Genomic DNA, 17274 nt, shown 5'->3' with positions numbered 1-17274 from the left:
GCAGCTCACGGAAGCGGAAGATATCTTTTTTCCATTGATCAGGGAAGTTACCGGCAATGGGCCGTGCAGAACGGAAAGCAGAAGCCCGAGAAGAAATAGTGCGCCGTGAGCAGCACCGGGACCGGCGGAGACAGGTAGGACGGCCTGGGCACGGAGCTGCGGACGGTGATCTGTATATTCTGACCCGCTGTTTCCCTGCAGATCTCCCGAATCTTGCACAAGCCGGCGGCCGAGCGGAGTCCCGGGGAGCGGGAGCTGCTGGAGGGCTATGCAGAGCTGGTGCAGGAGCTGGAGAAGACGCGGCAGCGCCGGGAGCGGCTCCGTTACCGGGAGCAGGAGGTCGGTGTGCGCTGCGGTGGTGCTAGTTACCATGGAGACCAGCTAGCCGGCTCCACCCTGCACTGTGATGGCCTATGGGCTGCAAGTGCTCAGCATGTTCAATATCTCTGCTTGCTGTCAGTGAAGTGGCAGAGGTCTCATTACAGGCAGGCTGGAGGGGGTCCTGTTCACAATAAACTATTTCTGTGGATTAATATTGAGAACCTATTAGAATAATCAGTGAGATCGCCAGGCACTGCTGCGAGGGGCACAGCTGAACATGGCAGGAAAAGACGGGCACTTAAATGGGCATCAATGTGGACAGACAAAACTGTGATGCCAGGGGTTAAATGGGTTTGGGCTGCTGTGAACTCACAGAGGGCGATGTCCTGTGTCAAGTATAGTTGTCTTCAGCCTCGCCCGAAGCGGTTCTGGGCATGGAAGCTGGCATCAAAGTGGGCAGACAGCCAGTTTTTGCTGCTTTGAATTGCTTTCCAATCCACTGTCTGACCTGTGAAGATATTATGATTTAAGGCTGTACAGCTCTGATGTTGGAAGACATCCGTCGAGGTTCTCTTACTGTATATTGCCAGCCTCTCTGCTGTCGGAGCCTATCCAACGTGTCACCTCATGCAGTACTGGCTTTAGCCAGCAGATAGCGCCATTGTCTAACGGCAGACAAAGAGTAAGCCCCCCTAGGAAAACCAGGATACAAATTGGATTGGAAAGGGTTAACTGTAAATGCTTTCATGTTACCCCTGTAACATAAAAGTATTTACATTTAATAATCTTAATCCTAACCCTGACCGTCCATGGCAAAAGTCAATACAGACACTGCTGCTAGAACCTTACAGAAGTCAGCCAATCGGGAGCTAGGGGTGTGACAAGATACAATAACACCCAGTTGGGTTTCACTTTCTTATTTATTTTTTATTTTTTTTACATCCCAAAAGTCAGAAACCTTATGGAATAGAAGTAAACGTTTTTTGTTTTTTTTTTTGAAAACCCATCAACCTCGGTGGAGAAAAAAGGAAACCTTTGTTTGTTTTCATTGCGTTTCTGTACCAGAGACAGAAAGGCGTAATGCAGATGTAGTAGCGCCCTTCTGAGCAGAGAACAGCGGCATCTCCTGCCCTCCTCGGGATGCCCTCTAACCCCTCCATCTGCCGGTGTGTTTATGGTGGCTGCAGTCGTCTGCTTGCATATGTTTTACAGACAGCTTACAGTAATGGGCACCTAACCAATCCCTGGCTGCTCCCACGCCAACTTTTCCTGGGTCCCCTGCCAGCCTTCTTCAAACAGCTGCACAGCAGCGATGCGTTGGCAGGACAGGGGACCGCTGCAGCAGTGATCTCAACGCTCTACAGCCACTGCCAGTAATGGGCTGCCGCAGTCATGCCAACACAGCACATCATCATAGCCTGGTAAACACAAGAGGGGGGAGCAGGGAAGTGTTGGCACTGGAGCCAGGGATTGGTAAGGTGAGTATTAATTGTTTTTGGCAGTTTTTACATTTTATTAGGTCTTTTAAAAAAACAAACAAAAACCATGCATTACATGGAGGGGTTTGAAGTGTCCGGCCAGAAGTGCCGTTCACTGCCAGTAGCAGCTGATCATCAGAGGTCTATTTAAAAAAAAATGTAAATATTTTTTTTTCGTGCAACCACACCTTTAAATTAGAAAGTGATGTTTCTTTTACGGAAAGGGAAGAGTTCCTTAATGTGATGCCAACTATACATGAAGTGATGACATCTGGGGTACACTGCTTAGAAGAATGGCGCTGCCTTGATAGAACATCATAAATGTATAGTTGCAATTCTCTAAGGGCTCATGTCCACGGGCAAAATATGATTTAAGATCCGCAGCGGATATCCCGCATGCGGATCCGCATCCCATAGGGATGCATTGACCACCCGCGGGTAGATAAATACCCGCGGATCGTCAATAAAAGGGATTTAAAAAAAAATGGAGCATGGAAAAATCCGGACCATGCTCCATTTTCGTGCGGGTCTCCCGCGGGGACGGCTCCCGCGGGCTTCTATTGAAGCCTATGGAAGCCGTCCGGATCCGCGGGAGACCTAAAATAGGAATTTAAAGTATTTACCATCCGGCGCGGGCGGGGAAGGTCAGCTGTTCCTCACGGCCGCATCTTCCTTGCTTCGGCTCCGCGGATGTGCCCGGCGCATGCGCGCGGCACGTCGGCGACGTGCCGGCGACGTGCCGCCGGCGTCAGGAATTCATCCGCCGGCCGAAAATGAAGATCCGGCCGTGAGGAACAGCTGACCTTCCCCGCCCGCGCCGGATGGTAAATACTTTTAAATTCTTATTTTCGGCGCTCATGTCCGCGGGGCAGGAGGGACCCGCTGCAGATTCTCCATGTAGAATCTGCAGCGGATCTGATTTTCCCCGTGGACATGAGGCCTAAGGATTCCACCTGGAAATATCGCCATCCTCTTGGAGAAAACCTTCCCAATAACTGTAGTGACGTCCACATAATAAAGACAAGTGACAATATTGCTGCTTCTGCGCTGAATACACACCTTCATTGTCATTTATGGGTTTTTTTAGGTGGTTGATGGAGCTGAAATCCTGCAGAAGAAGGTGTTGGAGCTGGCGGAAGCCGTGCGTGGAGCTGAGAATCTGGTGATCTACACTGGAGCCGGGATCAGCACGGTACGGATCAGCTGTGTGCACATCATGGTTGGCTAGAGAAATCTGTAAACGCCTCAAAAAGGTTAGCAATAAATAGTGAGGGACAGCGGCTTGTAGGAATGAGCACATGTACGCGCAGGCCATCTTGAGCATGTAAGAATAAGGAAGGGAACCTACCTGGTGCCCACGGGGAAAGCCCTGAAAAGGGACCGTACATGCTAGGATCGGAATCCCTGTCCGCTGAGATGCTTCTGGGTGCCTTGCAACCTTTGGGACATCCAAATGTTGGAGTGCTGCTATAGATTTAGATACCCTACACCTGGCTAGTGGGGGTGGTATATAGCAGAGATGAACTGAAGGAAAAGAACATATCTGCACTTGTAAGCGTGGTTGTATATGGAATAGAATGTTCCAATGAATATAATACGTCAGGTGTATAAATGCTAGTGCAACGCGTTTTGGGGCTAGAACATGCCCCTTTGAAATCTCCACATGCTCAATCTGAAATGCCTGATAACGGTGAACAATAGATTGCATGTAACAGCAGAGCTGATTGCTAGACTTTAAATTGAATGTCAGTCTTTTTGTTGGCAATTATTCAAGGCCATGAGCAGACCGTGGGACCTTCATGTCCTCAAAGGTTGTTTGACTTAATTTCGGATTTTATTACATGATGTACAAACTTTAGTGATATTGATCTTTTACTGATGTGAAGCTGTCTGTACCCCTACAATATCCTGTTATCTACCGACTCATCAGATTGGACAGGCTGATAGATGGAAGAAGGGTAGGGATCATACTGAAGTAATAAATGATGTCTGCCTGATTCTCATAGGCAGCTGCTATTCCAGACTATCGCGGACCGAGCGGTGTGTGGACTCTGCTGAATAAGGGCAGGAGTGTGAGGTGAGGGGGCGTGTAGAACATCTCATCGTACTTTTCTAATAGTGACTTAGATTAAGGGTTTGTTCTTTATTTTCACAGTACTGGTGATCTAAGCGAAGCCGAGCCAACCTTCACACACATGTGTATAGCTCGGTTACATAAAGCTGGGCTGGTAAGTGTCTGCAACTCCCATCACCCTCTATATAATGGCTTGTACTCTGCTTAGTGCTATAGTAGGACAGAAAAACTGGTGCGCCTGATAGTATCTGGTACAGCCATATATGTGAGGCTGCATTGACATGGCATTTGCAGTATGCATTGGAGGTATGTTTTGGGAGGATATCCCAATGCGTACCTCCGCCGTACACTACTGTATAAATGTACAGCGGCATAAGTTGCCCATAGGCTTCCAGGCTTAAAAAACACAAACTGTATAGTATATAGATTTGCAAAGTCAACTATACTGTTTTGTACAGCCAAAAGGAGGTGCACCAACTTGACAGAGGTCAAAAGGATACTATTTTGGCCTCTGTCAGGTGATTGGGGGCCTACGGATATGCTTGAGGCAGTAGCATAGCTATAGGGGTCACATTTGCGATCCGGCCCCAAGCCAGGGAGGCCGAATGCACCCCCTTGCCAAATTAATGTCAGGCATGTGCCCCCAACCAGTGTTGCTAGCAGCCAAACTTCAAGTCACCATGCACAGTCCTCTAACCCTGCTGCATGACAGCTTGTCTCCTTGTCTGAGCGCTAGAGATACAGTTAGGGCCAGAAATATTTGGACAGTAACACAATTTTCGCGAGTTGGGCTCTGCATGCCACCGCATTGGATTTGAAATGAAGCCTCTACAACAGAATTCAAGTGCAGATTGTAATGTATAATTTAAAGGGTTGAACTAAAATATCTGATAGAAAATGTAGGAATTGTACACATTTCTTTACAAACACTCCACATTTTAGGAGCTCAAAAGTAATTGGACAAATAAACATAACCCAAACAAAATATTTTTTTTTCAATATTTTGTTGCGAATCCTTTGGAGGCAATCACTGCCTTAAGTCTGGAACCCATGGACATCACCAAACGCTGGGTTTCCTCCTCCTTAATGCTTTGCCAGGCCTTTACAGCCGCAGCCTTCAGGTCTTGCTTGTTTGTGGGTCTTTCCGTCTGAAGTCTGGATTTGAGCAAGTGAAATGCATGCTCAATTGGGTTAAGATCTGGTGATTGCAGAATGTTCCACTTTTTTGCACTCATGAACTCCTGGGTAGCTTTGGCTGTATGCTTGGGGTCATTGTCCATCTGTACTGTGAAGCGCCGTCCGATCAACTTTGCAGCATTTGGCTGAATCTGGGCTGAAAGTATATCCCGGTACACTTCAGAATTCATCCGGCTACTCTTGTCTGCTGTTATGTCATCAATAAACACAAGTGACCCAGTGCCATTGAAAGCCATGCATGCCCATGCCATCACGTTGCCTCCACCATGTTTTACAGAGGATGTGGTGTGCCTTGGATCATGTGCCGTTCCCTTTCTTCTCCAAACTTTTTTCTTCCCATCATTCTGGTACAGGTTGATCTTTGTCTCATCTGTCCATAGAATACTTTTCCAGAACTGGGCTGGCTTCTTGAGGTGTTTTTCGGCAAATTTAACTCTGGCCTGTCTATTTTTGGAATTGATGAATGGTTTGCATCTAGATGTGAACCCTTTGTATTTACTTTCATGGAGTCTTCTCTTTACTGTTGACTTAGAGACAGATACACCTACTTCCCTGAGAGTGTTCTGGACTTCAGTTGATGTTGTGAACGGGTTCTTCTTCACCAAAGAAAGTATGCGGCGATCATCCACCACCATTGTCTTCCGTGGACGCCCAGGCCTTTTTGAGTTCCCAAGCTCACCAGTGAATTCCTTTTTTCTCAGAATGTACCCGACTGTTGATTTTGCTACTCCAAGCATGTCTGCTATCTCTCTGATGGATTTGTTCTTTTTTTTCAGCCTCAGGATGTTCTGCTTCACCTCAATTGAGAGTTCCTTTGACCGCATGTTGTCTGGTCACAGCAACAGCTTCCAAATCCAAAACCACACACCTGGAATCAACCCCAGACCTTTTAACTACTTAATTGATTACAGGTTAACGAGGGAGACGCCTTCTGAGTTAATTGCAGCCCTTAGAGTCCATTGTCCAATTACTTTTGGTCCCTTGAAAAAGAGGAGGCTATGCATTACAGAGCTATGATTCCTAAACCCTTTCTCCGATTTGGATGTGGAAACTCTCATATTGCAGCTGGGAGTGTGCACTTTCAGCCCATATTATATATATAATTGTATTTCTGAACATGTTTTTGTAAACAGCTAAAATAACAAACTTGTGTCACTGTCCAAATATTTCTGGCCCTAACTGTACATGTGGACATGTTGGGCTCTGATGCTGCTGGGTTCAGTGACTGAGCAGTGATGATGGAGAGCTGGAATTCCTGTCACCACTGCTCCGTCATCTAACCCGGCAGCATCGGAGCCCAACCTGTTCTCTGTGACTCTAGCGCCCAGACCGCGCTGCGGACACTGACGAGGAGTCTTGCTCTGAAGCTTTTGGGTTATGTGACTGAGCATGGGGACATGAAGTTAGCTCTCACAGCAACGCTGGGTGGCCAGAGGACCTACTAAGAAAGGGGTCATCCTTGGGGACAGTGTTATTAAGGGGACATATTTGGGGGTATTTTTACTATTGGGGGCCACATTTGGGGTTACAGTTGAAAGTATCTGACTCGTTTGGGTCCTTGCTCATAGCAAGTGTTTTATCATCCACCTGAGATCGTTGGACATTTTCCTTCATACGCTCTATTGATCTTGAGAGAGTTTTTGATATAATACATTTTGTCTTACTAGGTCCAGCATGTAGTCTCACAGAACTGTGATGGGCTTCATCTTCGTAGCGGATTACCGCGAGACGCCACCTCTGAGGTCCATGGCAACATGTATATTGAGGTAAAGAGAAGTTCCAGGTGTTGGATTTGACACCTAATAAAGTGCTCTTGAAAATTCAGCAACCCTTTTGGGCTTTGTTCAGAAAGAGTGCCATGTGTCCCATCTGGTATAGGTCGGAGTGCATTAGTCTGCTGCAGTAACTGCATGTGGCCCTAGCCAAACCGACCAGTAGGGGTCAATGTAGGCACAATTTTGCTGGTAATACTGCCCTTCTATCAGCAAAATCATGCGGCCATTGATTACCCTGGGTGGGGTTTCAGGTGCATGCAGGTTATTATGTGTACAGCGCTGATGAGCAGGCAGTGGCTGCTGAGCCCTGCAAATGGCTATTAGGGACACCCATACACATTAGACTTTAGTCATATGAACCTTCCGGCAACAGTGGGGCCAGAGGACCCTGTGTATTGGATATGGCTCAACTTTCCCTAAAAAGATGATGTTTGGGGATGGGAGGGTGAATCGGATGTTAAATTTGATTGGAGATGAGCTGCTACCAGAGTTGTCTGGCTGTGGCTTACCCCCCCTAAACCCATGAAAATTTGGCCGAGCGAAACGCTCACATGTCTGGGGAAGCCAGTAGAAACTACTGTCGAACAAATGATTGCCCTTAGCGAGTATGCTCGCTCATCTCTAACTGCAGGTAATATACTCCCAATATTTTATCCCAAAACCGGAGGATTGTTTAATAATGGTGATCCATCAGGCAGAACACCTTGATTGTACGAGGGTCGTACTGAAAGTAATGCAGAAGTGCTCAGAACCTCTTTATTAACTGATGTAGATTGTTTAGATTGCACAAGTAGTTGGAGGGACTCTTCCTCTATACAAATTTTCACCTCAGTAGGGTCTCCTTTAACCCCTTGAGTGGCAGGTTTCTTACCCCCCTGTTGTGCCCATCAGGGCAGGTTTTTCAAATGGTCTAATCATTTAATTTCAACTAATTTTGCAGTCGCCTTCGTAGAGCCATAACATTATAATTTTTCCACTGACACGGCCATGTGAGGGCTTGTTTTTTGCGGGACAAGTTGTACTTTTTGATGGCATCATTTTTGGGTATATATCATGTATTGCATAACTTTTGTAAAAAAAATTTGTAGGGAGATTGGGGGGAAAAAAAGAAATTCTGCCATTTGTTTTTTGGATTTCTTTGTTATGGTGTTCAGCGTGCAGAATAAATAACATGATAACCTTATTCTCTGAGTCGGCACGATCCCGGCGATACCGAGTTTATACAGGTTTTTTATGTTTTTGCTATTTTTGTACATTTAAAACATCTTTTTTCTTAAAGGTTTGCTTTTGTGTCGCCACATTTCAAAAGACATTTATTTTATTTTTCCATTGCCAGAGCTCTAGACGGCCGTGTTTTTTGCGGGATGAACTGCAGTCTTCATTTATCTAATTTTTTGGAACATGTAAAATTTTGATAGCTTTTTATTCCATTTTTTCTAGTGGCAAGATTAACAAAATCTGTAATTCTGGCATGTTTGTTATTTTTATTTTTCACTGCATTCTCTGAGCAGTATAAATAATGTATTAAAGTAATTCTACAGGCCGCTACGATTACGCCAATACTTTTTCACACTTTAAAAAAAAAAAAAAAGTTTAAATTGCCCTCCTTTTGCCATATGTATAATAAAAAAATCTAAATCATAAGAGAAAAATACATATTTGGTATCGCCGCGCCCGTAAATGTCCGATCTATCAGAGTAGCGCATTATTTTTCCCGCACGGTGAACATCGTCCGAGAAAAAAAACGCCACAAATGCACTTTTTCAGTCACCCTGTCTCCCAGAAAAAATGCAATAAAAAGCGATCAAAAAGTTGTATGTATTCTGAATTAGCACTAATGTAAACTACAGGACATCTCACAAAAAAATGAGCCCTTGCTCAAGTACGTCGACGGAAAAATAAAAAAGTTATTGCGCACAGAAGATGCAGCAGAAAATAATTTAAAAAAATTAAATGTCTTTGAAAAAAAATACAAGTACTACAGCAAAAAAACTATACAAGTTTGGTATCGTACTAATCGTACCAACCCATAGAATAAAGTTATCAGGTTATTTTTGTTGCAGTTTGTGCGCCGTAGAAACAAGACGCACTAAAAGATGGCAGAATGTCTTTAATTTTTCATTTTACTCCACTTAGAATTTTGTAAAGTTTTTCAGTACATTATATAGTACTTTAAATGGCACCAATGAAAAATACAACTCGTCCCACAAAAAACAAGCCCTCATACAGCAAGGTCTATGGATAAATAAAGGAGTTATGATTTTTTTAAAGGGGGGGGGGGGGGGGGGAGGAAAAAAAGGGGCCCGTGTCATTAAGGGGTTAAATAATGTACTAACTTCCTTCTCTGGGTCATTACGACGCAGGGATACCACATGTGGAATTTTATTTTTAATTTTTTTACAAAGTAAATGGAGACAAGTGTTTTTTGGTTTTATTTTTTTTAACTTTTTTATTTTTGTCCCTTTTGGGGACTTTCACAGAGACCTATCAGGACCCCCTGATCACATTCCGTGGGTCCGATGGTGACAGCCCTTTACATGCTGCAGTTACATAGGCCGCAGCATGTAAAGGGTTAACACAGCAGAGATCGGAGGTTTTCTCTGATCTCTGCTGTAAGAGCTGGTGCCTGGCTGTCCTCTGACAGCCAAGCACCAGCTCTCCCTGCCACAGAGACCATCGGCTTGCTTCTGACAAGCCGATGGTCTCTATGGCAACTTGTAAACAAACCAATGCAGGAGTTTGAATTCAGAAGCGGGAGATTGCCAGCAGATCGGTAATATCTTCCTGCTTCTGTTTTTAAAGTCCTGCACTGGTTCTCTGCGGGTCTGTGCAGGCAGAGCACCATGCCACAGCTTGTGGCTTTGTGCTCTGCGGCTCCCATAGTGATGCATAGCCCGGAAATCTTCTGGGCTATATCGCTATGGGCAGTGGAGCTCGTCCCGGAAAATTTCTGGTCGTGCCACTCAAGGGGTTAAAAGCAGTGTGTTTGCGCCTTCGTTGAACCCAATTCTCAAATCCTCTTTGAAAACGTCAGGTGTGCACTGTCGTATCCACTTCTTCACAGCTACTTTCGCCTCATCTCTGTCATTAAAGAGTCCCCAAAGTCTTTCTGTGCTGATCGCTGGCTCTTGAACCTCTTAGGCCTTGGAGAGGAGGTGTGCTGCCGCTGCATGGACTGAATCTTTGTTTCCGGATCATGAAGATACGCCCAGGTTTCATTCCCTGTCACCAGATCAGAAAAAAACATGTCTTTATTGGCTTCAAGCAGATCGGAGCAGATTTCTACCCTTTTCTCCTTCAAATCGCATGTCAACTGCCGAGGTACCCACTCCGCGCACACTTTTCGATACCCCAAGCTTTCCACCATCTTCTCTATGGCATAGTGACCACAGCTCAGTTGTTTAACAAGCTCACGGATTGTGACACGTCTGTCCGCACAAATCAACTCGTCCACTCGCTGACTATTCATGGTAGTGGTCGCAGTTGATGGTCTGCCACTGCATGGTTTGTCATCATTGCTGGTTTCCCCTTCTGTAAACCTCTTCCTCCACCTGTGAACACGGCTCTTGTCAGCGGAGTCCCCTCCGTACACATTCTGTGGGTGTCGGACAGCCTGCACCCCTCCTTCGTCAAGAACTCAATGATGGCACAATGCTTCTGCTTGGAAACCATTATTCACCTGCAAGGAAGAAAAGGATTCTGAAACACTAGCATAGAGGAAGCGTCCTTCCAACTACATGTGCAGTTTATCAATCTACATCAGCTAATAAAGAAGTTCTGAGCACTTTTGCATTACTTTCGGTACGGCCCTCGTATATAGATGAATGCATTTCAGTCGGATTTGTCTCCGTTGTGTGCTGCTGCCCTCAATGGTCTCCTTTCTCCTATAGGTGTGTACATCATGCTCCCCGCACAGAGAGTATGTGCGATTGTTTGATGTGACGGAGAGGACAGCCCTTCATAAGCACAACACTGGCCGCTCCTGTCACAAGTGTGCCGAGGAACTCCGAGACTCTATTGTGCACTTCGGAGAGAGGGGGAAGTTGGCACAGCCACTCAACTGGGTAGGGGCAGTGAAAGCCGCAAAGGCGGCTGATGTCATCCTCTGCCTGGGCTCCAGTCTGAAGGTAACCGAGTCTCTACAAATAAAGATTCACTTTAAAAATGGTAGCTTGCATTTTGGTTCACTTTAGTCTGGTGATCTGCACTTTGTCACTTTCCAGTTCTTGGGAAACTACAACTGCCAGCATGCTTTGAAAGCTGCAGAATGTTACTTTGCACTTGTGGTTCACCAATTGCTACAGGTTGCAGATCCCTGTCGTATGTATTGGTTACAACTGACATACCATAGCGTGTGGCTCTGATTGAATCTTTAGGCTGGGTTCACACGGGACCGAAATCCTGCGGAAATCTCGCGGAATGACCGTGGGGAAATACAGCGAGATTTCATGTGCAGCTTCAAAACCCGCAGCCATTCGCTGTGGATTTTGAAGCGGCTTTACTGCCTGCATTCTGCTGCGGCCATCTCTCCCCATAGAGAGGAGAGCGATCACCGCGGAAACGGGGAAAGAATTGTCCATATGCTGCGGCATGTCGAGATTTTTGCAAATCTCATCCACTTCGCTGGCTAATCCCGGGATAAAAAGCCACGGGCGGAATGTCCGTGCAGAAGGCAATTTGCCGCAATTATGCCCCGTGGGAACTCAGCCTTAGGCTGCATTCACACGAACGTTTATCGGCTCGGTTTTCACGCCGAGCCGATATATGTCATCCTCGTTTGCGGGGGTAGGGGGGGAGGATGGAAGAGCCAGGAGCAGGAACTGAGCTCCCGCCCCCTCTCTGCCTCCTCTCCACCCCTCTGCACTATTTGCAATGAAAGGAGGCGGGATGGGGGTGGGGCTAAGTTCTGAGAATTAGCCCCATCCCGCCTCTCCCCATTGGAAATAGTGCAGAAGGGCGGAGAGGAGACAGAGAGGGCACTGCTCCTGGCTCTTCCATTCCCCCCCCCCCCCGCAGATGAAAACCGAGCCGATATACAGTCTTGTGAATCCAGCCTTAGGGTGCATTCACACGAACGTATATCGGCTCGGTTTTCACGCCGAGCCGATATACGTTGTCCTCGGGTGCAGAGGGGGGAGGATGGAAGAGCCAGGGCCAGGAACTGAGGCTCCCGCCCCCTCTCTGCCTCCTCTCCGCCCCTCTGCACTATTTGCAATGAGAGGAGGCGGGACGGGGGCGGGGCTAAAGTCTGGAGAATTGGCCCCACCCCCGTCCCGCCTCTCCTCATTGCAAATAGTGCAGAGGGGCGGAGAGGAGGCGGGAGCCTCAGTTCCTGGCCCTGGCTCTTCCATCCTCCCCCCTCTGCACCCGAGGACAACGTATATCGGCTCGGCGTGAAAACCGAGCCGATATACGTTCGTGTGAATGCACCCTTACTGTTACTTGGCATGTTTTATGTTCTACCTTTTACATCTCCTCTTATTTTTGGCCCACCATGTTCTACCCCTCAGATCTTGAAGAAATACCACTGTTTATGGGGAATGAATCGACCTAGTACACGGCGGCCAAAGCTTTACATTGTAAATTTACAGGTAAGATCCAAAAGGAATTTTAGTTTGAAGCCATCATTGAAAAGATAAAACTACCTTCACTGTTTCTGGTGTTCTCGTCTTTCACCAGCAATTATGGACCCAATGTCTCTGGGCGAATTCGTTTTGCGGAATCTACGTGGAAGGTCTGCAGTTTAAGCCGCCCATAGGGAAGCATGGGCGTCCACAGCTAAATTAAAGCATGTGGCTTTGTTTTGCGGGCCTTTCGGTCCGGAACATAAATCGCAGCGTGCTCCATTTCAGTGCAGTTCCTGCGCGGACTGTTTCCATCAAACGCAATGGAAGCCATCTGTTCCACGGCCCGTCCGCAATGGACATTGTGGACAGGCCGGGGATTCCACAGGAAAGAAGGAGTTTGGGGGGGGGGGGGGAGACTCTACTGCGCGTGCGCAGCACCAGCAGCCTTCCCTTACAAAGTTCCTTGTGTGCCACATGGTTATCAGGGCAACAGTACCGCCCAGCCTGCTGGTTGTTTCCTGCTATTGGATTTAAATGCCTGATGGGGACCAGAATGCCACAAACACTGGAGATGGACTATAGAAAATTACTAAAGCTATCAGAATGGATTCCATGTTTTCTGGGGTCGGTTCTTTTTTTCTTTCTATCATCTCTCATTTTCAGCATAGAATTAGTTTTAAAGGTATGTTTAGACGGAGCGATTATCGTTTAAACAACAATCATGCACTTCTCATTCATCGTCTCCTTACAGCCGTCATAAAAAACATCGTTGGCTTCTTGTTGTGTTTAAACATTAATCATTCACATAGAGGGTGAAACTGAACGAGACGTTCGCGATTCCCAACAAAGATTTGCCTGTCCTAAACAGGATGCGCAAATGGGCTGGTAATTATGTCATCAGCTCATTCGCTCAAGCAAACAAGAATCGCCAGGTTCTCGTTTGGTGTAAAAGGGCCATTAGAAAAATCGCAGCATGTTGTATTTTTGCTGCGGACGGCCTCAATTGAAGTCAATAGAGGTGATCCGACCCACAGCCCATCCGCAATTTACATACGGATGGGCCATGGGTACCCACATCATCCAAGTTACGGCGCCGAAAGTACGAATATATATATATTTTTAAATCCGTGCTGCACATGACTGATGGCGAGCGCCTGCAGTCATCCGCAGTTTTAGATTTAGCATGTATGCGGGGTCACAGCCAGATTCCACTGCGGGAACCCGCATCGTTCGTATGCAGCTGGCCTAAAAGAAGATAAGGGGATGATATGCAGGCAGGATAAGTAATATTATCACCCATCAGCACTGTGTATTTCCTCAGTGGACCCCTAAAGATGCACTAGCCACCCTGAAAATCCATGGGAAATGTGATGAGGTCATGCAGCTTCTGATGGACGAGCTGAAGTTGGACGTTCCGGAATATAATAGGTAATTGTTCTTTAAGTTACTGTATGGTGGAGGGGCCGAGGCCCCCAACAATCCGTAGAAGGAAGGGTCCGCGGTAGGATGGTTACACCTCAGCCCTTTGGTGCCCATGCTGCTAGCACTGTGATCTTTAGACGTCTTCCCTGACTTTAAACCTCTATTGCATGTAGGACAGGGTCACACGGGCAGGACATGGGCACCTCTGTGTGCCCGCATTACGCTCACATGAGCCTTGGCTTGTAATGGTCCAGATCACAAGCACTAACAGACAAGGTCATATTTTGCATGGAGTTAGGACCAATGTCCACATGCAGACTTGATTTATTAAATCCACGCTGGAGATCCGCAGCTCTAGCCGCTCATAGGAAACAATGGGGCGTCCGCAACTGAATGAAAGCCTGCGGATTTGATTTTTAGGTGCTTTTCGGATGCCCCGCGTGGATCTAAAATCGCCGCATGCTCCATTTTTATCACGAATATGGGAGATAATAAAAATGCCCAATCTGCGATCACCCGCAAGCCATTAAAAATCATTTTTAGGATTATCCACGGTGCATTTGCATTGAAAGTGCGCGCATGCCGCGGACATGAGGCCTTCCTCTTTGAAGTGCATTTGTCCACTCCCCTGTCATGTCTGTCTCAGTAATTACTATAACGCCCCAGAAAATAACCTTTTCTTGATTGTATACAATGTGCTGTTCCTCAGTTATTCCTCCTGTCTATTTGTCAATGGGGTGTCTCTTTATACGTGACAATTATCATTCCTGTGCTTTCAAGCAGGAGCGATAGTCATTCACTAAATGGAGGCGGAGTGCGCCAAAGATCACTGGCCACCCACCTCCATTCAAAACAAACAGGCAGCTGTTCATAGATGAGCGACTGCCTGTTTACACGGGCCGAATGGCGTTTGATTTTTATGCCTACAGAAGCTCAATGATAGATAAATGAACACATTATCGTTCGTCGTTCAGTAGTTGGCAGCATTAACATAAATGGTTCTTACACAGCCTGTCACTGTCCAATCAGTGCTAAGCGTATGAACACACCCAACTGACCATGACAATGGTAACGCCCAGTTGTCGGCATATTTATATGTTTCCAGGAGACATAATAGAGGAACAGTTCAAGGTAGTATTCTAAAAAAAAAGGGTGGGAGGCTTATATATTTGGTAGTGCATATAAATACCAGGTTTCTCTGAAAATAAGCCCTACCCCTTAACTAAGCCCTACCCTGAATTTTAGGGGGGCGGGGTTGCAATATAAGCCCTAGCTGCACTACATTAAGAAAAAAAACTCTTACCTAGCAGGGGCCACCCGAGTCCCTCCCGCTGGTCTCTACAGTTACGGCAGGCTTTCTTTCAGTTCTCAGCCGCCGACAGATTATCACTTGCTGGTGACGGGGTTTGTAAACCCCGCCTCCAGCAAGTGATTGTTCTGATTGACTGAGCCGCAGCGCTTGAGAACCAAGCACTGCGGCACTTAATTAACCAATTACAGCCATCACATTAAAAGGCTGTGATTGGCTGAGCCGCAACGCTCGAGAACCAATCACTGCGGCACTTGATGAACCAATCACAGCCATCGCTTGCTGGAGGCGGGGTTTACAAACCCTGTTACCAGTAAGCGATCTGTTGGTGGCTGAGAACTGCAAGGGAGCCTGCAGGAACTGTGGAGACAAGTGGGAGGGAGCCTGCAGGAACTGTGGAGACAAGTGGGAGGGACCCAGACAGCGCCTGTCAGAAAAGTATGATAAAACCTTCCCTGAAAAGAGGACCCTATGCTTCTTTTGGGGCAAAAACCTAATAGAAGACAGGGTCTTATTTTGGGGGAAACATGGTATTTCCGGAAGCAGACATGGGGTGGGGTTTAGCACCTTATAGATTGCTGTAGACCTTTTGTTCAGATGTCTGTGGACCCCCTCAGCTCACAAAACCTTTTATTAGGCCGGTGTCACGCAGCCATAAACACTTTTGCGCCACGTATTTGTGCAGTGGGCGCTGCATGTTTGTGCACACAAGTGCGTGTTTTAGTGTACTTCTTGCATGCGCAAATCTCAAGCATTAGCGTATGCAAAAAAATGCAAGAATGCTCCCATTCACTGACATGGGCAGTTATGTTAGTTCAGTATGGGCTTGTTCCCTGCGCAAATGTGCATTAAAATGGAACATGCTGTGTTTTGTGAAGGAAATGCACACGGAAAATACACGCATGTGAACCAGCACATTGAAATCAATGGGTACTATTCACTGCGTATTGTTATGTTAATGCGTCGGTGACCCCGGCTTCATCACGCTCCTTGTATTCATGCAGCAGTGTGACAGCAGACTGTTTTCTAGATCCCTGGACCCCATCTTCTCTATGGCCGTACCCCTGCGCCCAGGAGAACACGACAGCCACACCCGGAACCTCATCAAGGCAGCGCAGAGCCCTGATCAGCCGCCCTCCCTCTCCCTGCAGGCTCTCAGTGGTGGCTGGTTCGGTAAAGGATGCACTAAAGGTAGAAGGAAAGCCAAGTGACGCTGCCAGGTGACCCAGCCCGCCGCCAGGAGACCCAGCCAGCCGTTTGCACATTGTTCTTATACAGTTTCCGTTTTACATTTTGATGTTTTAAATAAACCTTTGCAGTAGAAGCCCGTGTGCCGTTGTGTGCTCCCTGCTTGTAAGCGCCGCCAGTAACATCTGCCCGGAACAAACATGGCCGCCGCCTCGCAGCGCGTTGTCTCGTTGCTATGGGAGCGTCTGACGTCACTTCCGGGGAGCTGCCTTCGGCTTGTGGGACGTTTCCGGTTGGTTGACACCTCATTAAAGTCCTAACATGATTCGGAACGGACATGGCGAGCCCACCCCGCAGCAGGCGCTCTCCCGGAGGACCGTGCGGGTGTGGTGCGACGGCTGGTGAGCTACGGGCGGGCATAGGAGGCGGAGGTCGGTGGGCGGGTGACACTGGGCGGTCTGCAGTACAGGATGCCGCCTGCGGGTGTGCGCTGGGCTTTATACTGCTCTCCCTTGTTGAAGACCTCTGATTGCTGTCAGTGAATGGGGACATCAACCGAGACCCTTGTAATCCTGCGCGCTCCCACATTGTGGTGACTGGATATTGCTGAAATCTCGCCACCTGCGGCAGCCAGTAGCCGGATGGCTTATCGTCTGGATCACGTAGTCGTTGGCTGGTGGGGTCTTGGCTGCATGCGGTTAGCGCCCATTCGTGCCCGCGTTACGGCTTTTCGTCTGTTCTGTTTTTGGGACACAAAAGCAGAAATAATATTTTTTTCCCTTTTGCACTGATTTCAACGGACCTTCAAAAACGCTCATTTTGCTTTTTTTTTTTCCCCCCTCTTAACTCATTGAAATCAATCCGGTAAAAAAGGAAACTTTTTTTTTTTTATTAAGGTTTTTTTTTCTTTTTCCCCCGCTTTTCTATTCCAAAAAACTGAACG

The 17274-nt window shown here is 47.1% G+C and overlaps 2 protein-coding genes across 3 annotated transcripts in view; both read left to right on the top strand.

Moving 5' to 3' along the window:
• The first annotated feature begins 3 nt into the window (after positions 1-3).
• SIRT7 (sirtuin 7) lies at positions 4-16467 on the top strand. Of its 2 annotated transcripts, none has more exons than XM_066586150.1 (10): positions 4-134; positions 202-339; positions 2887-2991; positions 3806-3876; positions 3955-4027; positions 6738-6836; positions 10736-10972; positions 12356-12436; positions 13734-13840; positions 16174-16467. In XM_066586150.1, the coding sequence occupies exons 1-10, from the start codon at positions 57-59 to the stop codon at positions 16352-16354; spliced, it is 1170 nt and encodes a 389-aa protein (XP_066442247.1). In that variant the 5' UTR covers positions 4-56; the 3' UTR covers positions 16355-16467. The 2 variants fall into 2 exon arrangements, with proteins under 2 accessions (XP_066442247.1, XP_066442246.1); XM_066586149.1 differs by having other exon boundaries at positions 13716-13840.
• A 128-nt stretch (positions 16468-16595) lies between these two features.
• Positions 16596-17274, top strand: part of PCYT2 (phosphate cytidylyltransferase 2, ethanolamine) — a 34667-nt gene continuing 33988 nt past the window's right edge. The window contains exon 1 of the mRNA XM_066587693.1: positions 16596-16732. Within this exon, the coding sequence (XP_066443790.1) occupies positions 16653-16732 (80 nt within the window). The 5' untranslated portion in view covers positions 16596-16652. The remainder of the gene's footprint in view (positions 16733-17274) is intronic.

This window comes from Eleutherodactylus coqui, chromosome 13 (genome assembly GCF_035609145.1).
Source record: "Eleutherodactylus coqui strain aEleCoq1 chromosome 13, aEleCoq1.hap1, whole genome shotgun sequence".
Taxonomy (NCBI): Eukaryota; Metazoa; Chordata; class Amphibia; order Anura; family Eleutherodactylidae; genus Eleutherodactylus; species Eleutherodactylus coqui.
Note: the sequence above shows the minus strand (reverse complement) of the source record. Positions and strands in the feature narration are given on the sequence as shown.

Coding starts and splice junctions, on each gene's coding strand:
- SIRT7 (XM_066586149.1), top strand. CDS start 57: ATGGGCCGTGCAGAACGGAAAGCAGAAGCCCGAGAAGAAATAGTGCGC. Junction 135..201: donor ACCGGGACCGGCGGAGACAG/GTAGGACGGCCT, acceptor GTTTCCCTGCAG/ATCTCCCGAATCTTGCACAA. Junction 12,437..13,715: donor TTTACATTGTAAATTTACAG/GTAAGATCCAAA, acceptor ATCACCCATCAG/CACTGTGTATTTCCTCAGTG.